The sequence below is a fragment of the Oncorhynchus mykiss genome, chromosome 3, assembly GCF_057628025.1.
Source record: "Oncorhynchus mykiss isolate SJ-2025 chromosome 3, ASM5762802v1, whole genome shotgun sequence".
Classification (NCBI taxonomy): Eukaryota; Metazoa; Chordata; class Actinopteri; order Salmoniformes; family Salmonidae; genus Oncorhynchus; species Oncorhynchus mykiss.
Genome location: NC_143024.1, coordinates 67,788,720 through 67,812,976, shown reverse-complemented (window position 1 = coordinate 67,812,976; position 24,257 = coordinate 67,788,720). Strand labels below are relative to the sequence as shown.

Sequence of the window (24,257 nt, the reverse complement as noted above, 5' to 3'; positions counted from 1 at the left end):
AAAAAACAGATATCTGTAGCTGAAACTGACAGGGTTGTATTGGGATTTCTTTATTGAGGTAATTAGATTTCCAGGGGGCCCGGACATCGACAGTAGGGGGTGTAAACCCTTTACAGACCCTTACCTAAGTGTTACCTAAATTACTTGTTATTTTTTGGTGTTACTTAAAGTGATGCCAGAAAGGTATGGTATAATTTCAGCCAGTAGCACACACGAGTCAAAACGTATCCCTGAAAATAGGGAACATCATCATCCATTACTTGAATTTTTGGGTGATGCAATATGTATATGTTAACAATTACAAAATTGTAAAATATAAGTAAGTGCTTAAGATCCCATTCAATCTCCTTAAAAGAGGAATTAAAAAATGTAAAGAATGTTTATTTATTTGAAGTATATTTTTTAAATACACAATGCTATTTAAAGTTGTAACCATTTCTCTAGTATCATGGTTATGAACCACAAAGGTTAGTTAAGTAACTACTCACAATTGATTATGTATTCACTGGTTAGGAATGTCTGTCTACGTTAAGTCAGCACTCTGAACAAAAGATGAGTAATAATACATAGTTTAACCTAAAAGATTTTCACTCTTTAATCCATATATGTGATTTCCTCTACTATAACATTGAGTCATTATACCAACATTTAAAAAATACATCTTTCAAACCTTTTCAAAAAAGTATTGCACAATGCATGGAGAACCTTCCATTTCAAGGCTGTTACTAACTGTTGTAAACTCTCAAACGGTTTTGTTACTTTGTTTGAGAAACAGTCGATTTCGAAATAGCCTTTCTAAAGACTGAGGGATCCAGTCCCTGAAATTGTGGACGTAAACTCAGTAGCCTCAGTAGGCCTCTAGAGCATGATGCTGATTCAGCGGTTTGAACAATGGAGCTAGGGATTCTTTAGGTTTGGTCAGGTATAAAAGAAAGGGTTAAACCAGGTAGAAAGTCAGTTCAGGAGCAGCAACCAGCAGCACAGTGAGCAAATATGTCCAACACCAGCATGAACATGGGCAGGGTAAGCACTGGCAAGATTTCTTAGAATAATTCGTACTTTTTTTTGTATAACAATCTATTTTCATCGATTGTTATACAAAAGGGCTATTGTGCTCTAGCACCCCAAACTACAACATGATAATTTTACTTATCCCAATAACCTGGTTACCAGTGGGACTAAATAGCGCTGCAAATTCCTCTAAATGTTTGTTTCATACAATTGTTTAATTCATAGAAGTGATTCTCTTTTATTTTAAGGCCACCTTCTATGAGGACAGGAACTTCCAGGGTCGCTCTTATGAGTGCAGCTCCGACTGCCCTGACATGTCCTCCTACATGAGCAGGTGCCAATCCTGCAGGGTTCAGAGCGGCTGCTTCATGGTGTACGAGCGCCCCAACTATATGGGAAACCAGTACTTCATGAGGAGGGGAGAGTACTCAGACTACCAGAGTATGATGGGAATGAGCGATGGTATCAGGTCCTGCCGCATGATCCCCATGGTAGGTTGAAAATGTAATCTTAAAATAGACTGATCTTGTCATTGAAAATACAATTCTCATATTACAAATGTTTATATGTAATGTATCTGATCAATGATACCTGTTATTTCCCACTAACAGCACCGTGGAAACTTCAGGATGAGGATCTATGAGAGGGAGAACTTCGGAGGTCAGATGCACGAGATGATGGACGACTGTGACTCCATCCAGGAGCGTTACCGCATGTCTGACTGCCAGTCCTGCAACGTGATGGACGGCCACTGGCTGATGTACGAGCAGCCCCACTTCAGAGGCAGGCAGATGTACATGAGGCCTGGAGAGTACAGGAGCTTCAGGGATATGGGCATGGGAATGGGAGGCATGAGCGGTGGCATGAGGTTTATGAGCATGAGGCGTATCATGGATAACATGACTATGTAATTTTCTCAAAGGTTGTACGGAAATGGTTGATTAAATTTATTTCAACATTTTAAAACTGCTACATTTTCTTATTTTTGTGATTGTTTTACTCCGAGCTCTCCATGTTTAAACATTTCATTATTTCACTCTCCTACATCTTTAACATTTCAAATTTCTGTTTAGATATCTGTTAGTTCACAATATATGTATGCTGATGTAAAATAATATCCCGTGATATTTAAAATCTTTAATTTAGAAAATATTACTTGATCCTGCCATATTATTTTGCAATGCACAATTTTAATGATTTTCAAAGAAACTCACTTAAAAAATGTAAAAAGATAGCAGAGTTATCTAAAATAATAATTATAGGGTTGGAGGAAGGTTAGCAACAATTAATTAGCATTTGTTACAAATCTCATATCTATAAAACCACGGTCAAGGAGTAATTAGACATGCAGCAAACAGGTATAAAAGTTGTACTAGGTAACAATGTGTACCTGAATAATTACCTAAATACATATGTATTAATGCCAATACAAGTGTACATTGTTAAGCAAATAATTTTTACAACTCATTCATTTACTATTGTATGTTATAATAATCTAAATTCAAAAAGGCACTCTCACATCTGAGCTGTCTTTGTTGCAGGTGCATGGTAACAGTTGAATAAGATGAGAAAAAATAAGAAACCCGCGCACTGTTATTGCTAGTATCACTGCTCTTTATTAAGCTTTAGGTATTGGCCTCAAGGCCTTCGTCAGAGCTTTTGTGTGTGTTCACAACCTGTACCACTATGTAGACACTACTTTACCCACATACGTTCAATGTATCAAATGGGGTTGGTGTTGATGGAAAATAAGCAAGTGTTACCAAATATAAAAATGTGCATTTCATTTTTTTAACCAGGTAGGCCAGTTGAGAACAAGTTCTCATTTACAACTGCGACCTGGCCAAGATAAAGCAAAGCAGTGTAACAAAACTGTCACGACTTCCGACGAAGTCGGTCCCTCTCCTTGTTCGGGCGGCGTTCGGCGGTAAACATCACTGGTCTTCTAGCCATCGCCGCTCCACCTTTCATTTTCCATTTGTTTTGTCTTGTTTTCCCGCACACCTAGTTCACATTCCCTCATCAGACTAAATGTATATTACCCTCTGTTTCCCCCATGTCTGTGTGTGGAATTGTTCTTTGTGTAGGGTGTTACACTACAGGCTGGCTTGCGCTAGGTTTGTTTCAAACCTAGGTTTGTTTGTTTTGTTCATGTTACCGTGGTTGTGCTTTGTGCTGCCTCGCCTGTGCCTTTGGGCCAGGGTGTATATTAAAGTTCTCCTGTTATCACCCATCTCTGCTCTCCTGTGCCTGACTTCCCGGCAACCAGTCACTTACCCCGTTACAAAAACCAACAAAACAGAGTTACACATGGGATGAACAAACGTGCAGTCAATAACACAGTAGAAAATCTGTATACAGTGTGTGCAAATGTAGTAGGGAGGTAAGGCAGTAAATAGGCCTCAGTGGTGAAGTAATTACAATTTAGCAATTAACACTGGAGTGATAGATGTGCAGATGAGGATGTGCAAGTAGAAATACTGGTGTAAAAAAACAAAAAACAAATATGGGGATGAGGCTTCTGATGTTAACATGCATGAACCCAAGGCATTTCCCGTTAAAGAAGTCAACAAATGAGAGCGCCTGAGGACACACAGGGCCTGGGTTAACCTCTACATCACCCAAGGAACAGAGGAGGAGTAGGATAAGGGTACAGCTAAAGGCTATAAGAACTGGTCGTCTAGTGCGTTCAGAACAGAGAGTAAAAGGAGCAGATCTCTGGGCGTGATAGGATAGATTCAGGGCATAATGCACAGACAAGGGCATGGTAGGGTGCGAGTACAGTGGAGGTAAACCTAGGCATTGAGTGGCAATGAGAGAGGCTGCATCTCTGGACTCACCAGTTAAGCTAGGTGCGGTCTCCGCATGTGTGAGGGATAGGGCAAGGGAGCTAACCGAGGCATGTAGAGCAGGACTAGGGGCTCCGCAGTAAAACAAAACAATGAGAGCTAACCTAAACAACAGTATACAAGACATATTGACATTAGAGGGAGGCATAAAGCAATCAGAAGTTTTGATTGGGAGGGCTAAGACAACAACGGGTAAACAGCTACGACAACAATAACGGGTAAATGACGATGAATGGGCAGAGGGTCAGTTAGCTACACACCTGAGTTTCAGGCTGGGGCCGACAGATAAACCAAATTAAGTACCTTGTTAATGAACCGTCCAGTAGGCATCAGCTGTGTAGCCGAGTGATCATAGGGTCCAATAAGCAGCAATGGACAAAACAGGGAGCCGCTCGGCAGTCGTCACTACGCTAGGCAAACATGAGACACAGCGCTCAGAGAGTTAGCGGGCCGGAGCTTGTAGCTGGGTCCTCACTGACATCCACGACGCAGAGGCCGGTTGAGAGCACATCGGCCCAAAATACGTCAGCAGACCAGTCGTGATGGATCGGGCTCCGTGTCAACAAAGGGTCCAGGCCAATTGGCAAGAGAGGTATTGTAGTTGGTGTACTTTGTTTGCTAGCCGGGGGAATGGGCCTAGCTTGAGGCTAACTGGTGCTTCTGGACAAGGGCGTTAGCCACGATAGCCACTCAATAGCAGCTAGCTGCGATGATCCGGTGTAATGGTCCAGAGCTTGCGGCAGGAATCCAGTGATGTAGTGGGGTAAAAAGCAGTCCGATATGCTCAGGGCTGATATCTCGCTGTGCAGACTGGCAGATACTATCCGGGCTATCTGTGCTAAAGCGGCTGGTGTCTGTGCTAAAGGTAAAGACTGCTAGTAACAATGACTAAATAGCTAGTAGCTAATTAGCTGGCTAGCTTCTGACTATAATTACTATAATTACATTGACGACATCGTCCCCACAGTGACTGTACGTATTTAACCAAACGTAATGGTTATGGACGCTTACAAGAAAGCCCGCTACTACCTCCAACAAGCCATCAAACATGAAAAAGGTCAATATAGGACTAAGATAGAATACTACTAGACCTGCAAACTGTGGCAGGGTTTGCAGACTATTATGGATTACAAAGGGAAACCGAGCCATGAGTTGCCCAGTGACGCAAACCTCTCAGACGAGCTGAATGCCTTCTATGCTTGCTTCAAGGCAAACAACACTGAGGCAGGAATGAGAGCCCCTGCAGTCCCTGATGACTGTGTGATCTCTCTCTCTGTGGCCGATGCGAGTAAGACTTTAGAACAGGTTAACACTCGCAAGGCTGCAGGGCCAGACTGAATACCAGGGCGTGTTCTCAGAGCATACGCAGACCAGCTGGCAAGTTTCTTCACAGACATTTTCAACATCTCCTTGTCCCTGTCTGTAATCTCAACATTTTTCATTTGCAACCATGAAATGCTTTGAAAGTCTGGTCATGGCACAGATCACACTATCATCCCAGACACCTTTCGCCTCTTGTCCTCTGTGTTCACCCACAAATATTTGAACATGCACAGCTCCATAATATTATTGTTGATTTTTTTAATGAAGAATTTAAAAAACTATGAACTGTTTCTGATTTTACAATTATCCTTGTATTAGTTCTTGCTAAGTAAATAACAGCATTTCCACATTCTCCTCTATGTATTTTGAATTACAGAAATCAGGTGTCAAAACCAGCCTTATAATGTTATCTAGCTAGTTTTAGAGTGAAGACATTGTCCGTGTTAGAGAGGATCAAAACCTTAATGTATCATTGGTAAATTGTGACTGACTGACTGACTGATCTACAAATAATAATTAGTCGTCATTTATGATGCAGGGTTCTTTGCAGATCAGTCAGTTGGCAGTCACCTGCACTGTTGGCTACTATGTCAAACAAGCCTAGTGGCCGGGGACTTCAATGCAGGGAAACTTAAATCGGTTTTACCTCATTTCTATCAGCATGTTAAATGTGCAACCAGAGGGGAAAAAAACTCTAGACCACCTTTACTCCACACACAGAGACACGTACAAAGCTCTCCCTCGCCTTCCATTTGGCAAATCTGACCATAATTCTATCCTCCTGATTCCTGCTTAAAAGCAAAAATTAAAGCAGGAAGCACCAGAAGCAATGGATTACAGGCAACATTCGCACTGAGCTAAAGGGTAGAGCTGCCACTTTCAAGGAGCCGGACAAATCCCGCCATGTCCTCTGACAAACCATCTAATAGGCAAATGTCAAAATAGGACTAAGATTGAATCGTACTACACCGGCTCCGACGCACGTTGGATGTGGCAGAGCTTGCAAACCATTACAGACTACAAAGGGAAGCACAGCCACGAGCTGCCCAGTGACACGAGCCTATCAGATGAGCTAAATTACTCTATTCTCGCTTCGAGGCAAGTAACACTGAAACATGCATGAGAGGATCAGCTGTTCCTGACAACTGTGTGATCACGCTCTCCATAGCCAATGTGAGTAAGACCTTTAAACTGTCAACATTCACAAGTCCGAGGGGCCAGACAGATTACCACGACGTGTACTCTGAGCATGCGCTGACCAACTGGCAAGTGTCTTCACTGACATGTTCAACCTCTCCCTGTCTGAGTCTGTAATACCAACATGTTTCAAGCAGACACCATAGTCCCTGCGCCCAAGAACACTAAGGTAACCTGCCTAAATGACTACCGACCCGTAGCACTCACGTCTGGAGCCTTGAAGTCCTTCGAAAGGTCATGGCTCACATCAACACCATTATCCCAGAAACCCTAGACCCACTCCAATTTGCATACCGCCAAACAGATCTACAGACCTGCCCTTTCCCACCTGGAGAAAAGGAACACCTATGTGAGAATGCTGTTAATTGACTACTGCTCAGTGTTCAACACCATAGTGCCCACAAAGCTCATCACTAAGCTAAGGACCTTGGGATAAAACACCTCCCACTGCAACTGGATCCTGTACACATCCGCCACGCTGATCCTTAACACGGGGGCCCCTCAGGGGTGCGTGTTCAGTCCCCTCCTGTACTCCCAGTTCACTCATGACCGCATGGCCAGGCACAACTCCATCATCAAGTTTGCCGATGACACAACAGTGGTAGGCCTGATCACCGGCAACGATGAGACAGCCTATAGGTAGGCGCTCAGAGACCTGGCCGTGTGGTGCCAGGACAACATCTCCCTCAATGTGATCAAGACAAAGGAGATGATTGTGGACTACAGGAAAAGGAGGACAGAGCACGTCCCCATTCTCATCGATGGGGATGTAGTGGAACAGGTTGAGAGCTTCAAGTTCCTTGGTGTCCACATCAAACTATCATGGTCCAAAAACACTAAGACAGTCGTGAAGTGGGCACGACAAAGCCTATTCCCCCTCAGGAGACTGAAAAGATTTGGCATGGCTCCTCAGATCCTCAAAAGGTTCTACAGCTGCACCATCTAGAGCAGATATTCCCAAACTGGGGTACAATGTTGTCGGGGGTACGCTAAATAAAAATTTAATTCACATTTATATAAAAAAATATATACATTAGTAAGGCCCATAGAGACACATACCAGCTCTACTGGTAGTACTGCTACTACCAGCAGTACTACACCTGCACCTGTTGATGACACAAGTCCAATGCCAGCACCAGTTATTCTACATTTGTTGTTAGCCAGCTAGCATGGACACTGAAAGTTGTGTATCTGATGCAGCCAAACAGCTACTGCTCACTTACCCGGGAAAGCACAGTACAACAGACAGGGACGTTCGACCATCGAAGAGGCACAAATATGATGAAAACTACATTGATTTGTGGTTCAATTATATTGGGAGTAGTGCCTTTCCTCAGCCACAGTGGGTGTGTATGTGCAATATACACACAGTATGTGCAACAGTGCAAAAGTACTATCTCACAACTCGATGAACCCTTCACTCTTGCACAGACATTTAGAAACAAAACATGCCAACTTGAAAAATAAGCCACAGGAGTTTTTTTGAGCAAGAATTAAGACAACTGTTAGGAAAATTATGATTAAATGACTGAACAAATAGTCTTATTTTAAATGAAAACTGTAACGGTTTTCTTCTATCTCCTCCTCTGATGAAGAGGTAGAACAAGGATCGGACCAAAATGCAGCGTGTAGATTGCGATCCATGTTTTAATGAACAAACGTAAAACACGAATCAATACAAACACTACAAAATAAAGAACGTGATGAACGTAACGAAAACCTAAACAGCCCTATCTGGTGAAAACACATAGACAGGAACAATCACCCACCAACACACAGTGAAACCCAGGCTACCTAAATATGGTTCCCAATCAGAGACAATGACGAACACCTGCCTCTGATTGAGAACCATATCAGGCCGAACATAGAACTGGACAAACTAGACATGTAACATAGAATGCCCACTCAGATCACACCCTGACCAACCAAAACATAGAAACATACAAAGTAAACTATGGTCAGGGTGTGACAGTACCCCCCCCCCCCCCCAAGGTGCGGACTCCGGCCGCAAAACCTGAACCTATAGGGGAGGGTCTGGGTGGGCATCTGTCCGCGGTGGCGGCTCTGGACGTGGACCCCACTCCATAGTCTTAGTCCACCTCCTTAGCGTCCCTAGATAGGTTACCCTCCTTTATGACCGCTCGGGACAGAGGGGCAGCTCGGAACAGAAGGACAGCTCGGGACAGAGGTAGCTCGGGACTGATGGGTAGCTCAGCACTGAGAGGAAGCTCAGCACTGAGAGGAAGCTCAGCACTGAGAGGAAGCTCAGGCAGGTAGTTGGATCCGGCAGATCCTGGCTGGCTGGCGGTTCTGGCAGATCCTGGCTGGCTGGCGGTTCTGGCAGATCCTGGCTGACTGGCGGTTCTGGAAGAGTCTGGTTGACTGGCGGATCTGGAAGAGTCTGGCTGACTGGCAGATCTGGAAGAGTCTGGTCGACTGGCAGATCTGGAAGAGTCTGGTCGACTGGCAGATCTGGAAGAGTCTGGTCGACTGGCAGATCTGGAAGAGTCTGGTTGACTGGCAGCTCTGGCTGCTCCATGCTGACTGGCTGCCCCATGCTGACTGGCAGCTCTGGCTGCTCCATGCTGACTGGCTGCTCCATGCTGACTGACAGCTCTGGCTGCTCCATGCTGACTGGCAGCTCTGGCTGCTCCATGCTGACTGGCAGCTCTGGCTGCTCCATGCTGACTGGCTGCTCCATGCTGACTGGCTGCTCCATGCTGACTGGCTGCTCTGGCTGCTCCATGCTGACTGGCGGCCCTGGCTGCTCCATGCTGACTGGCGGCCCTGGCTGCTCCATGCTGACTGGTGGCCCTGGCTGCTCCATGCTGACTGGCGGCCCTGGCTGCTCCATGCTGACTGGCGGCCCTGGCGGCTCCTTGCAGACTGGCAGCTCTGGCGGCTCCTTGCAGACTGGCAGCTCTGGCGGCTCCTTGCAAACTGGCAGCTTTGGCGGCATCCTGCAGACTGGCAGCTCTGGTGGCTCCTTGCAGACAGGCAGCTCCTTGCAGACAGGCAGCTCCTTGCAGACTGGCAGCTCCTTGCAGACTGGCAGCTCCTTGCAGACTGGCAGCTCCTTGCAGACTGGCAGTTCCGAACAGGCGGGAGACTCCGACAGCGCTGAAGAGGAGGAAGGCTCTGGCAGCGCTGGACAGGCGAGACGCACTGTAGGCCTGATGCGTGGTGCTGGCACTGGTGGTACTGGGCCGAGGACACGCACAGGAAGCCTGGTGCGGGGAGCTGCTACCGGAGGGCTGGGGTGTGGAGTTGGTACTGGAAAAACCGGACCGTGCAGGCGCACTGGAGCTCTTGAGCACCGAGCCTGCCCAACCTTACCTGGTTGAATGCTCACGGTCGCCCTGCCAGTGCGGCGAGGTGGAATAGCCCGCACTGGGCTATGCAGGCGAACCGGAGACACCGAGCGCAAGGCTGGTGCCATGTAAGCCGGCCCAAGGAGACGCACTGGGGACCAGCTACGTAGAGCCGGCTTCATGGCATTAGGCTCGACGCTCAATCTAGCCCGGCCGACACGCGGAGCTGGAATATACCGCACCGGGCTATGCACCCGCACTGGAGACACCGTGCTCACCACTGCATAACACGGTGCCTGTCCGGTCTCTCTAGCCCCCCGGTAAGCACAGGGAGTCTGCCCAGGTCTCCTACCTGGCGTAGCCATACTCCCTGTTAGCCCCCCCCCCAAGACATTTTTGGGGCTGCCTCTCAGGCTTCCATCCGCTACGTCGTGCTGCCTCCTCATATCTGAGCCTCTCAGCTTTCGCCGCCTCCAGTTCTTCCTTGGGGCGGCGATATTCTCCAGGCTGAGCCCAGGGTCCTTTACCGTCCAGTTCTTCCTCCCATGTCCATTTCTCCAGGTGGTGCAGCCTCTCCCACTGCAGCTGCTCCTGCTGCTGCTGCCTCTGTTCCTTCTCCTGCTGCACCTTGGTGCGGCTACACTCCCCTGGTTTAGCCCAGGGTCCTCTCCCGTCGAGGATTTCCTCCCATGTCCAGAAATCCTTAGTATGTATCTCCTCTTTTCGCTGCTGTTGCTGCCTGTTGACACGCTGCTTGGTCCGTTGGTGGTGGGTGATTCTGTAATGGTTTTCTTCTATCTCCTCCTCTGATGAAGAGGTAGAACAAGGATCGGACCAAAATGCAGCGTGTAGATTGCGATCCATGTTTTAATGAACAAACGTAAAACACGAATCAATACAAACACTACAAAATAAAGAACGTGATGAACGTAACGAAAACCTAAACAGCCCTATCTGGTGAAAACACATAGACAGGAACAATCACCCACCAACACACAGTGAAACCCAGGCTACCTAAATATGGTTCCCAATCAGAGACAATGACGAACACCTGCCTCTGATTGAGAACCATATCAGGCCGAACATAGAACTGGACAAACTAGACATGTAACATAGAATGCCCACTCAGATCACACCCTGACCAACCAAAACATAGAAACATACAAAGTAAACTATGGTTAGGGTGTGACAGTAACTAAGTAAACTTATACTCTGTTTTATTATATCTTATTAACAATATGAGTTCATAAGAAGGGATTGTGTGACATTGACAAGGAGTAATTAAAGTTAATGAACACCATTCCAACTAGGAAGAAAGGAATGGCTTGTGGATTAAGTAAACAGATAAAGTCAAAAACTGAAAAATTGGGCGTGCAAAATGATTCAGCCCCCTTAAGTTAATACTTTGTAGCGCCACCTTTTGCTGCGATTACAGCTGTAAGTCGCTTGGGGTATGTCTCTATCAGTTTTGCACATCGAGAGACTGACATTTTTTCCCATTCCTCCTTGCAAAACAGCTCGAGCTCAGTGAGGTTGGATGGAGAGTATTTGTGAACAGCAGTTTTCAGTTCTTTCCACAGATTCTCGATTGGATTCAGGTCTGGACTTTGACTTGGCCATTCTAACACCTGGATATGTTTATTTTTGAACCATTCCATTGTAGATTTGCTTTATGTTTTGGATCATTGTCTTGTTGGAAGACAAATCTCCGTCCCAATCTCAGGTCTTTTGCAGACTCCATCAGGTTTTCTTCCAGAATGGTCCTGTATTTGGCTCCATCCATCTTCCCATCAATTTTAACCATCTTCCCTGTCCCTGTTGTAGAAAAGCAGGCCCAAACCATGATGCTGCCACCACCACGTTTGACAGTGGGGATAGGGTGTTCAGGGTGATGAGCTGTGTTGCTTTTACGCCAAACATAACGTTTTGCATTGTTGCCAAAAAGTTCAATTTTGGTTTCATCTGACCAGAGCACCTTCTTCCACATGTTTGGTGTGTCTCCCAGGTGGCTTGTGGCAAACTTTAAACTACACTTTTTATGGATATCTTTAAGAAATGGCTTTCTTCTTGCCACTCTTCCATAAAGGCCAGATTTGTGCAATTGACGACTGATTGTTGTCCTATGGACAGAGTCTCCCACCTCAGCTGTAGATCTCTGCAGTTCATCCAGAGTGATCATGGGCCTCTTGGCTGCATCTCTGATCAGTCTTCTCCTTGTATGAGCTGAAAGTTTAGAGGGACGGCCAGGTCTTGGTAGATTTGCAGTGGTCTGATACTCCTTCCATTTCAATATTATCACTTGCACAGTGCTCCTTGGGATGTTTAAAGCTTGGGAAATCTTTTTGTATCCAAATCCGGCTTTAAACTTCTTCACAACAGTATTTCGGACCTGCCTGGTGTGTTCCTTGTTCTTCATGATGCTCTCTGCGCTTTTAACGGACCTCTGAGACTATCACAGTGCAGGTGCATTTATACGGAGACTTGATTACACACAGGTGGATTGTATTTATCATCATTAGTCATTTAGGTCAACATTGGATCATTCAGAGATCCTCACTGAACTTCTGGAGAGAGTTTGCTGCACTGAAAGTAAAGGGGCTGAATAATTTTGCACGCCCAATTTTTCAGTTTTTGATTTGTTAAAAAAGTTTGAAATATCCAATAAATGTTGTTCCACTTCATGATTGTGTCCCACTTGTTGTTGATTCTTCACAAAAAAATACAGTTTTATATCTTTATGTTTGAAGCCTGAAATGTGGCAAAAGGTTTAAGACTGAGACTCTCTCCAATACAACCCAACATTGCAGAGCTATGTGCATCCTTCAAGCACACCCTTTTCATTAACCTGTGGTGAGTTATTTACAAATTTTGATTAACAAGTAAGGTTTTTAATGTAAGATGGTTAAATAAAGAGCAAAGTTATTGATTATTATTATATTATTATTTTGTTATTTATAAGAGCTCTTTGTCACTTCCCACAAGCCGGGTTGTGACAAAAACTTACACTCATTCTTATGTTTAATAAATGTATCGTATAATGTGTGTGTGGCAGGCTTACAATGATGGCAAAAATTAGATTTGAGAGTGCACTGACCCTGATGCTAGAGATGGTACACAGCTGGAGGTTGAATGTTTGAAGGGGTACAGGACTATAAAAAGTTTGGGAACCACTGATCGAGAGCATCCTGACTGTTTTCATCATTGCTTGGTATGGCAACTGCTCGACCTCCGACCGCAAGGCACTACAGAAGGTAGGGTGTACGGCCCAGTACATCACTGGGGCCAGGCTTCCTGCAATCCAGGACCTCTATACCAGGCGGTGTCAGAGGAAGGCCCTAAAAATTGTCAAAGACTCCAGCCACCCTAGTCATAGACTGTTCTCTATGCTACCGCACGGCAAGTGGTACCGGAGTGCCAAGTCTAGGTCCAAAAGGCTTCTTAACAGCTTCTACCCCAAAGCCATAAGTCTCCTGAACAGCTAATCAAAGGGCTACCCAGACTATTTGCATTGATCCCTCCCCCTTTTACACTGCTGTTACTCCCAGTTTATTATCTATGCATAGTCACTTTAACTCTACCTACATATACATATTACCTCAATTACCTCGACTAACCTGTGCCCCCACACATTGACTCTGTACCGGTACCCCCTGTATATAGCCTCGCTTTTGTCATTTTACTGCTGCTGTTTAATTATTTGTTAGTTTTATTTTCTATTTTTTTACATATCTATGTTTTACTTAACTCAAATTTTTCTTAAAACTGCATGTAAAGTGTATTAGGCGCAGGTGACAAATAACATTTGAATTGATTTGAGGTGCATCTTGTTTCCATTGATCGTCCTTGAGATGTTTCTACAACTTGATTGGAGTCCACCTGTGGTAAATTCAATTGATTGGACATGATTTGGAAAGGCACACTCCTGTCTATATAAGGAATTGTCCGTCGAGCTCCGAGACAGGATTGTGTCAAAGCACAGATCTGGGGAATGTACCGAAAAATGTCTGCAGCATTGAAGGTCCCCAAGAACACAGTGGCCTCCATCATTCTAAAATGGAATAAGTTTGGAACCACCAAGACTCTTCCTAGAGCTGGCTGCCCAGCCAAACTAAGCAATCAGGGGAGAAGGGTCTTGGTCAGCGAGGTGACCAAGAACCCGAAGATCACTCTGCCAGAGCTCCAGAGTTCCTCTGTGGAAATAGGAGAACCTTCCAGAAAAACAACCATCCCTGCAGCACTCCACTATTCAGGCCTTTGTGGTAGAGTGGCGAGAAGGAAGCCACTCCTCAGTAAAATGCGCAAGACAGCCCGCTTGGAGTTGGCCAAAAAGGCACCTAAGGACTCTCAGACCATGAGAAACAAGATTCTCTAGTCTGATGAAATGTATATATAAATTTACATACAAAAAACTGTTTTTGCTTTGTCATTATGGGGTATTGTGTGTAGACTGATGAGGGTAAAAACTATTCAACCCATTTTAGAATAAGGCTGTAACGTAACAAAATGTGGAAAAAGTCAAGGGGTCTAAAAACTTTCCGAATACACTGTATGTTTGCAATGGGTGTCACTGCCACAGTCTATTGTTTCTATTAAAGGTTTTGTGGGACCTGTTCCACAATGAAAAAAGGCTTTTCAAGTCTTCTAGGGACCAAGTCACGTGGAAACATGACTATGGTACTTCAGCACTCTATAGGCCTCTATACTATGTTGCTGGGTCAGGGGTTTACACAATGGGGCACACAGATTCTTTGGGTTTGGTCAGGTATAAAAGTAAGGGTTAACACAGACAGGACATCAGTTTAGCAACAGCACAGCAACTCAGTGAACAACAATGACCACCACCGGCATGAACATGGGAAGAGTAAGCATTATTAGAAAATTATTTCGAATACATGAATCTCTATATTATCTTCTTTACATTCAAAACTAAAAGCTTCTTATGTTGCATTTATTGAAATATATATTGAGAAATAATAAATAAATACCTTGTGTTTTCAGGCCACCTTCTACGAGGACAGGAACTTCCAGGGCCGCTCTTATGAGTGCAGCTCTGACTGCCCTGACATGTCCTCCTACATGAGCAGGTGCCAATCCTGCAGGGTTCAGAGCGGCTGCTTCATGGTGTACGAGCGCCCCAACTATATGGGAAACCAGTACTTCATGAGGAGGGGAGAGTACTCAGACTATCAGAGTATGATGGGAATGAGCGATGGTATCAGGTCCTGTCGCATGATCCCCATGGTAAGCCGTATGATATTCAGGCTGCTGTGACAGTCCCACTAGAAGTAGTTGTGTGATAATAATCACACATGTCATATTGGCCATGTGAGCTTATCAACAGTCTGGTGGAATCAGTAATTATTTCAAATATTTTTATTTACCAAATAACAGCACCGTGGAAACTTCAGGATGAGGATCTACGAGAGGGAGAACTTCGGAGGTCAGATGCACGAGATGATGGACGACTGTGACTCCATCATGGATCGTTTCCGCATGTCTGACTGCCAGTCCTGCAACGTGATGGACGGCCACTGGCTGATGTACGAGCAGCCCCACTACAGAGGAAGGATGATGTACATGAGGCCTGGAGAGTACAGGAGCTTCAGGGATATGGGCATGGGAATGGGAGGCATGAGCCAGGGATCCATGAGGTTCATGAGCATGAGGCGTATCACTGATATGTGCTAGATATTTTGTGTTGACCAAATAAAAGTGATTGGTAATCCGTAGCAATTGAGTGTGCTGCATCATTTCAATAATTTGGTGTTTTGTAATTACATCTAGATATGGCATACCCACTGACGTTAAAGGCACATTCATCATCATCATTCAGACATATCTATTTCAAATAGTAGTTTTCCTGGCATTGTTACTAGAAAGATTTGAATAACATTTACAGTTGAAGTCGGAAGTTTACATACACATTAGCAAAATACATTTAAACTCTGTTTTTCACAATTCCTGACATTTAATCCTAGTAAAAAATTCCCTGTCTTAGGTCAGTTAGGATCACCACTTTATTTTAAGAATGTGAAATGTCAGAATAATAGTAGAGAGAATTATTTATTTCAGCTTTTTTTTCGTTCATCACATTCCCAGTGGGTCAGAAGTCTACATACACTCAATTAGTATTTGGTAGTATTGCCTTTAAATTGTTTAACTTGGGTCAAATGTTTTGGGTAGCCTTCCACAAGCTTCCCAAAATAAGTTGGGTGACTTTTGGCCCATTCCTCCAGACAGAGCTGGTGTAACTGAGTCAGGTTTGTAGGCCTCCTTGCATCGCACACACTTTTTCAGTTCTGCCCACAAATGTTCTATAGGATTGAGGTCAGGGCTTTGTGATGGCCACTCCAATACCTTGACTTTGTTGTCTTTAATCGATTTTTCCACAACTTTGAGTATGCTTGTGGTCATTGTCCATTTTGAAGACCCATTTACGACCAAGCTTTAACTTCCTGACTGATGTCTTGAGATGTTGCTTCAATATATCCACATAATTTTCCATCCTCATGATGCCATCTACTTTGTGAAGTGCACCAGACCCTTCTGCAGCAAAGCACCCCCACAACATGATGCTGCCACCCCATGCTTCATGGTTGGGATGGTGTTCTTCGACTTGCAAGCCTCCACTTTCTCTTCCAAACATAACGATGGTCATTATGCCCAAACAGTTCTATTTTTGTTTCATCAGACCAGAGGACATTTCTCCAAAAAGTACAATCTTTGACCCCATGTACAGTTGCAAACCGTAGTCTGGCTTTCTTATGGCGGTTTTGGAGCAGTGGCTACTTCCTTACTGAGCTGCCTTTCAGGTTGTCGATATCGAGCTCTTTTTACTCTGGATATAGATACTTTTGTACCTGTATCCTCCAGCATCCTCCAGCAAGGTCCTTTGCTGTTGTTCTGGGATTGATTGGCACTTTTCACACCAAAGTACATTAATCTCTAGGAGACAGAATGCGTTTACTTCCTGATCGGTATGACGTCTGAGAGGTCCCATGGTTTTTATATTTCTGTACTATTGTTTGTACAGGTGAATGTGGTACCTTCCGGTCATTTGGAAATTGCACCCAAGGATGAACCAGACTGGTGGAGGTCTACATTTTTTTTCCTGAGGTCTTGGCTGATTTCTTTAGATGTTCACATGTCAAGCAAAGAGGCACTGAGTTTGAAGGTTGGCCTTGAAATACATCCACAGGTACACCTCCAATTGACTGAAATTATGTCAATAAGCCTATCAGAAGCTTCTAAAGCCATCACATAATTTCTGGACTTTTCCAAGCTGTTTAAAGGCACAGTCAACTCAGTGTATGTAAACCTCTGACCCACTGGAATTGTGATACAGTGAATTATAAGTGAAATAATTTGACTGTAAACAACTGTTGGAAAAATTACTTGTGTCATGCACAAAGTAGATGTCCTAACCGACTTGCCAAAACTATAGTTTGTTAACAAGAAATTTGTGGAGTGGTTGAAAAACAAGTTTTAATGACTCCAACCTTAAGTGTATATAAACTTACAGTTGAAGTCAGAACTTGTACCCTATACCATAATGCCAACTAAATGCTGTTATGGGTATTTCAATTAGGCGATAAAGAAGGATTTTGATGTTAACTGTTACACACGCCTCTTGGAGCGTAGCAACACCCTGCTACACTCAACTCCCCGTGGAGTAAAAGAGGTATGTGACTGCAGGTGCGGGTAAGGATGACAGAGGCAGAATATATTACCATTAACAGGGAATTTATTTCTTCCTATACTCGGTAATTTGGGGAAAGGGGCTGGACGGAACCAAAGCAAAGAAAGTTAAAGAGCCCCCTCTCCTCCCTACTCACAATTTACCTAACTACCACCAGCTGGTGCACTAGCCAAAATACAGGGGATGGTCCGCCCAGGTCTTACCTAGTGTGCATAGACATAGTACATACTACTAGTATATGTATACCCGCAGGCCTCTTGCCTAAGCACTCCCAAGGTGCCTTCCCCTTCCCCCCTGGGAACAAATGAAACATAATAATACAAACTTAAAGTGAACAATTTCACTAATCAAAAACACAGTCCTATGGCATACACAAACATCAGCAGGACCAGCTACAAAATACTTAATAAATATTCATACAAACCAACAACAAAACATACAGAGAATCTCAATCTCTCGCTCTCTCTCTCGACAACCAACACAGGACATACCAAGAAGCTCTCTCCTAACATTAACAGGAATGCATTAGTCAACTTGTAGAGCGAACAAACTTAGCTAATCATACACATTGCGCTACTGCACAAACATCCAATCAACCTTTGTCTCCAACATGAGCCAGTCTCCAATAAACACTAAAACATATTTCTACAGTTTACTTAATCTTTACTTTACATCATTACACAACTTCAATTACAAAGGTGCCATGGTAATTGTCAATAAACAGAGTAAGATAGTGTAAATGGTCATTGCATATACAGCTTTTTTCCAAATAACCAGCAGAGAAAAATAGTCAAATCAAGACAAAATAATATATTTTCTTTTCTGTTTAATTTTTTATTTTTTAAATTATTATTATTACTTAAATTACCCTCCACAGCCATATTATTGGCATTGTGTGGCTCAGTTGGTAAGAGTGCGCGCTAGGTTCATTATTATTATTATTTTGATTATTATTATTATGAAAATATGTAATATTTGCAATATTGGCGTGATTTATATTGAGGCTCATGTTGCAAGTTGTAGGATAATAATTGTTTATGGAAAACTTCCCCTTCTGTAACATTTTCAATATAATCCTTGTTGTGCTTATATTTGTGTCCGCAATTTCCACATTTTGTTACGTTACAGCATTATTCTAAAACGGACTAAATAAATGTTTTCTTAAATGGAAGAAGTTTGGAACAACCAAGATTATTCCTAGTCTGAGCAATCGGTGGAGAGGGGCCTTGGTCTAGGAGATGACCAAGAACCCGATCGTTACTGTGACAGAGCTCCAGAGTTCCTCTGTGGAGATGGGAGAACCTTCCAGAAAGACAACCATCTCTGCAACACTCCACCAATCAGGCCTTTATAATGGCCAGACAGAAGTCCCTCCTCAGTAAAAGGCACATGACAAGAGTGTGCAAAGCTGTCATCAAGGCAAAGGGTGGCTACCTAGAAGCATCACAAATATAAAATACATTTTGATTTGTTTAACACTTTTTTGGTTACTACATGATTTCATATGTGTTATTTCATAGTTTTGATATCTTCACTATTATTCTACATGTCACGACTTCTGCTGAAGTCATTGCCTCTCCTTGTTCGGGCGGTGCTCGGCGGTTGACGTCACCGGTCTTCTAGCCATCATTGATACATTTTTCATTTTCCATTGGTTTTGTCTTGTCTTCCCACACACCTGTCTTCAATCCCATTCATTACCTGTTGTGTATTAAACCCTCTGTTTCCCCTCATGTCTTTGTCAGAGATTGTTTATTGTCAGTGTTGTGTTTATTGTATAGGTGCGCGACAGGTCCTCGTACCCATGTTTGTTTATATTCTATTCTTATTAGTGTTATGGAGCATGTTACGTGGACATTCATTAAAAGACTCCATTTTACACTCCGTTTGACTCTCCTGCGCCTGACTTCCCTGCCACCTATACACACGACTCTGACACTACAATGTAGAAAATAGTACAACTTTTGACTGGTACTGTATATACTGTGCATTGGCCAGGGACGCAGCCATGGGTGGGCCTGGGAGGGCATAGGCTCACCCACTTGGGAGCCATGTTCAACCAACCAATTCCCCACAAAAGGGCTTTATTACAGACAGAAATACTCCTCAGCCACCCCCACCAAATTCTCAAACTACGTTGGAGGTGGCTTTTTGTAGAGAGATTATCATTGCATCTCTGGCAACAGCTCTGTTGGACATTCCTGCAGTCAGCATCGCAATTGCATGCTCCTCAAACACGAGACATCTGTGGCATTGTGTTGAGTGACAACACTGCACATTTTAGAGTGGCCTTTTATTGTCCCCAGCACAAGATGAACCTGTGTAATGCTCGTGCTGTTTAATCAGTGTCTTGATGTGCAACACCTGTCAGGTGGATGGATTGTCTTGGCAAAGGAGAAATGCTAACCAACAGGGATGTGTAACGATCTTCGTCTTCATCGGATGAGGAGTAGGAAGGATCGGACCAAAACGCAGCTTGGTAAGTGTCCATGATTATTTATTAAAACCGAACACTAAAATACCAAATAAAGTGAACATAAGAAATGAAAATCGAAACAGTCCTGCAAGGTGAAAACACAAAACAGGAAACAACTACCCACAAACACCAGGTGGGAAAAGGCTACCTAAGTATGGTTCTCAATCAGAGACAACGATAGACAGCCTCCTCTGATTGGGAACCATACCAGGCCAAACACATAGAAATGAAAACAACAGAATGCCCACCCCAACTCACGCCCTGACCAAACCAAAATAGAGACATAAAAAAGGAACTACGGTCAGGGCGTGACAGGATGTAAATAAATTTGTGCGCAAAATTTGAGAGAAATGCGTTTCTTGTGCATATGGAACATTTCTGGGATATTTTATTTTAACTCATGAAACATGGGACCAAAACTTAATGTTGGGTTTATATTTTTGTTCAGTAATACTTCCAGGGACACTTTAATCTAAATGACCTTCAACATTGCTTTTAAGGCAGAAAATTCAAATTTTGCCCCCCGTTTGACTGAACATAATAACCCTTTCCCGTCTGTGGTGACAAAGAGTTGGAGCAACCATAGCAAAGCATGCAGCTGACTCATGTGTTTAATACAATGGAACCAGAGATTCGTTGGGTGTCACATCAGGTATAAAACAAGCTGCAGACTAGCACAGCTGTAGCATTGCTCAAAATAACCGTAAACATGCACGGAAAGGTGAGTTCACCAGTTCTTTTCAGTTTAGAGGTCAAATTATCTGATGCTGTATATACAGTAAGTTTATTAGCAATATGTACAGTATTTACAGTAATAACACCATACAAAGTGTAATAATGCAGTACAGTGTGCCATTGTATTGTAACCAACAAAAAAAGGGAAAGTTCTGAACACATTCTGGTCACGTATTGTTCTGGCTAATTGCAAGAGTATTTGTTGCAGATCATCTTCTTCGAGGACAAGAACTTCCAGGGTCGTTCCTATGAGACCAGTCAGGACTGCCCTGACATGTCCTCCCATCTGAACAGGTGCCACTCCTGCAGGGTTGAGAGTGGCTGCTTCATGGTCTACGATCGCCCCAACTTCATGGGAAACCAGTACTTCATGAGGAGGGGCGAGTACTCTGACTACCAGCGTATGATGGGAATGAACGACTGCATCAGGTCCAGCCGTAACGTCCCCATGGTATGAACCACTACGACACATCTCTCACAACAGTTTGTTTTTAATAAACTAATCCCATGTTCAAAATGTATGTTAACAGCACAGAGGAAACTACAAGATGAGGATCTACGAGAAGGAGAACTTTGGAGGTCAGATGCACGAGATGATGGACGACTGTGACTCCATCCAGGAGCGTTACCGCATGTCCGACTGCCAGTCCTGCAACGTGATGGACGGCCACTGGCTGATGTATGAGCAGCCCCACTACAAAGGCAGACAGATGTACATGAGGCCTGGAGAGCACAGAAATCTCAGGGAGATGCAGGGACACAATGGAATGAAGTTCAGTTCCATCAGAAGGATCACCGACTCCTGTTAAATTCACAGGACCACTTGTTCAATGAAACAGTTGATTTTATAATAAACATGTGTTTTTCTTATTTAATATCAAGTATTTTGTCTTGTTCTGCAAAAATCTAATGTTACCCAACACAACACATTTTCACCAGTCCAGTCCTGCTCTGTCATGATTCAAATATTTAAGTGTAATTTTCCATGAGTTGTTGAAACTCCATTGATCCTATTCTCTTTTTACTTTTGAATAAAAGCACCAAATTAGGCAGGCTACACCATAGTATCACTCTACTACTGGAGCCCAATTTAGTAGAACTAGAGTCCCATGATTAGATAAGAAAAAACAAAGAGTAGGTGAAAGTGTTGGAAGTGGTAATATAACAATCAATGCATAGCTTTTACCTAATTGTATTTTATTTATTTCACCTTTATTTAACCAGGTAGGCCAGTTGAGAATAAGTTATCATTTACAACTGCGACCTGGCCAAGATAAAGCAAAGCAGTGCGACACAAACAACTGAGTTACACATGGAATAAACAAATGTACAGTCAATAACACAATAGAAAAGTCTATAGACAGTGAAATCTAATGAATGTAGCTAAATGTTATTTTATATTTTTTTTTTAACTTTTTGTTGTGTTTTTGGTTGCATTTCCTTCCTTATTCCTATTTAAAAAGGTGAAATGACCAAGTACAGTGTCAGACCCAAACCATGACCCTGTAGGGACAGAACATGACGCGATGTCTGACCCAAATCATGACCCTGTAGGGACAGAACACGGCGCAGTGTCTGACCCAAAACACGACATTGTAGTGACAGAACATGACGCAGTGTCTGACCCAAAACATGACCCTGTAGGGACAGAACATTATTTATTTATTTATTTCACCTTTATTTAACCGGATAAACTAGTTGAGAACAAGTTCTCATTTACAACTGCAACCTGGCCAAGATAAAGCAAAGCAGTGCGACACAAACAACAACACAGAGTTACACATGGAATAAACAAAAGTACAGTAAATAACACAATAAAAACATTTTTTAAAATGTCTATATATAGTGTGTGCAAATGGTGTGAGGAGGTAAGGCAATAAATAGGCCATAGTAGCGAAGAAATTACAATTTAGCAAATTAACACTGGAGTGATAGATGTGCAAATGATGATGTGCAAGTAGAAATACTGGCGTGCAATAGAGCAAAAAAGTAAATAAAAACAATATGGGGATGAGGTAGGTAGATTGGATGGGCAATTTACAGATGGGCTGTGTACAGCTGCAGCGATCGGTAAGCTGCTCAGATAGCTGATGTTTAAAGTTAGTAAGGGAGATATGAGTCTCCAACTTCAGCGATTTTTGCAATTCGTTCCAGTCGTTGGCAGCAGAGAACTGGAAGGAATGGCGGCGAAATGTGGTGTTGGCTTTGGGGATGAACTGTGAGATATACCTTCTGGAGCGTGTGCGTGTGGAGCGTGTGCATGTGGGTGTTGTTATCGTGTCCAGTGAGCTGAGATAAGGCGGAGCGTTACCAAGGAAAGACTCATAGATGACCTGGAGCCAGTGGGTCTGGTGACGAATATGTAGCGAGGGCCAGCCGAATAGAGCATGCAGGTCACAGTGGTGGGTGGTACAGTGCCTTACGAAAGTATTCGGCCCCCTTGAACTTTGCGACCTTTTGCCACATTTCAGGCTTCAAACATAAAGATATAAAACTATTTTTTTGTGAAGAATCAACAACAAGTGGGACACAATCATGAAGTGGAACGACATTTATTGGATATTTCACTTTTTTAACAAATCAAAAACTGAAAAATTGGGCATGCAAAATTATTCAGCCCCTTTACTTTCAGTGCAGCAAACTCTCTCCAGAAGTTCAGTGAGGATCTCTGAATGATCCAATGTTGACCTAAATGACTAATGATGATAAATACAATCCACCTGTGTGTAATCAAGTCTCCGTATAAATGCACCTGCACTGTGATAGTCTCAGAGGTCCGTTAAAAGCGCAGAGAGCATCATGAAGAACAAGGAACACACCAGGCAGGTCCGAGATACTGTTGTGAAGAAGTTTAAAGCCGGATTTGGATACAAAAATATTTCCCAAGCTTTAAACATCCCAAGGAGCACTGTGCAAGCGATAATATTGAAATGGAAGGAGTATCAGACCACTGCAAATCTACCAAGACCTGGCCGTCCCTCTAAACTTTCAGCTCATACAAGGAGAAGACTGATCAGAGATGCAGCCAAGAGGCCCATGATCACTCTGGATGAACTGCAGAGATCTACAGCTGAGGTGGGAGACTCTGTCCATAGGACAACAATCAGTCGTATATTGCACAAATCTGGCCTTTTTGGAAGAGTGGCAAGAAGAAAGCCATTTCTTAAAGATATCCATAAAAAGTGTTGTTTAAAGTTTGCCACAAGCCACCTGGGAGACACACCCAACATGTGGAAGAAGGTGCACTGGTCAGATGAAACCAAAATTGAACTTTTTGGCAACAATGCAAAACGTTATGTTTGGCGTAAAAGCAACACAGCTGAACACACCATCCCCACTGTCAAACATGTTGGTGGCAGCATCATGGTTTGGGCCTGCTTTTCTTCAGCAGGGACAGGGAAGATGGTTAAAATTGATGGGAAGATGGATGGAGCCAAATACAGGACCATTCTGGAAGAAAACCTGATGGAGTCTGCAAAAGACCTGAGACTGGGACGGAGATTTGTCTTCCAACAAGATAATGATCCAAAACATAAAGCAAAATCTACAATGGAATGGTTCAAAAATAAACATATCCAGGTGTTAGAATGGCCAAGTCAAAGTCCAGACCTGAATCCAATCGAGAATCTGTGGAAAGAACTGAAAACTGCTGTTCA

General features: G+C 43.5%; 3 protein-coding genes across 3 annotated transcripts; all 3 read left to right on the top strand.

Annotated features, from left to right (window-relative positions):
• Window positions 1–813: 813 nt before the first annotated feature.
• Window positions 814–1,977, top strand: LOC118936311 (gamma-crystallin M3-like). The gene is made up of 3 exons (XM_021597426.3): window positions 814–1,023; window positions 1,260–1,502; window positions 1,623–1,977. Exons 1-3 carry the CDS (start codon window positions 994–996, stop codon window positions 1,920–1,922), a joined length of 573 nt encoding a protein of 190 aa, XP_021453101.1. The 5' UTR covers window positions 814–993; the 3' UTR covers window positions 1,923–1,977.
• A 12,495-nt stretch (window positions 1,978–14,472) lies between these two features.
• LOC110520252 (gamma-crystallin M3-like) lies at window positions 14,473–15,420 on the top strand. Its single transcript, XM_021597427.2, has 3 exons — window positions 14,473–14,552; window positions 14,690–14,932; window positions 15,083–15,420. Exons 1-3 carry the CDS (start codon window positions 14,523–14,525, stop codon window positions 15,377–15,379), a joined length of 570 nt encoding a protein of 189 aa, XP_021453102.1. The 5' UTR covers window positions 14,473–14,522; the 3' UTR covers window positions 15,380–15,420.
• Window positions 15,421–20,503: 5,083 nt separating this feature from the next.
• On the top strand, window positions 20,504–21,482 carry LOC110505323 (gamma-crystallin M3-like). Its single transcript, XM_021584491.3, has 3 exons — window positions 20,504–20,587; window positions 20,810–21,052; window positions 21,132–21,482. The coding sequence occupies exons 1-3, from the start codon at window positions 20,576–20,578 to the stop codon at window positions 21,408–21,410; spliced, it is 534 nt and encodes a 177-aa protein (XP_021440166.1). The 5' UTR covers window positions 20,504–20,575; the 3' UTR covers window positions 21,411–21,482.
• The last annotated feature ends 2,775 nt before the right edge of the window (window positions 21,483–24,257 follow it).

Excerpts from the sequence above, each read along its gene's own strand:
- LOC118936311 (XM_021597426.3), top strand. The coding sequence starts at position 994 with ATGTCCAACACCAGCATGAACATGGGCAGG. Across the intron at positions 1,024-1,259 it reads CCAGCATGAACATGGGCAGG|GCCACCTTCTATGAGGACAG; the intron begins GTAAGCACTGGC and ends TTTTATTTTAAG. Across the intron at positions 1,503-1,622 it reads CCTGCCGCATGATCCCCATG|CACCGTGGAAACTTCAGGAT; the intron begins GTAGGTTGAAAA and ends TCCCACTAACAG.
- LOC110520252 (XM_021597427.2), top strand. The coding sequence starts at position 14,523 with ATGACCACCACCGGCATGAACATGGGAAGA. Across the intron at positions 14,553-14,689 it reads CCGGCATGAACATGGGAAGA|GCCACCTTCTACGAGGACAG; the intron begins GTAAGCATTATT and ends TTGTGTTTTCAG. Across the intron at positions 14,933-15,082 it reads CCTGTCGCATGATCCCCATG|CACCGTGGAAACTTCAGGAT; the intron begins GTAAGCCGTATG and ends ACCAAATAACAG.
- LOC110505323 (XM_021584491.3), top strand. Across the intron at positions 21,053-21,131 it reads CCAGCCGTAACGTCCCCATG|CACAGAGGAAACTACAAGAT; the intron begins GTATGAACCACT and ends GTATGTTAACAG.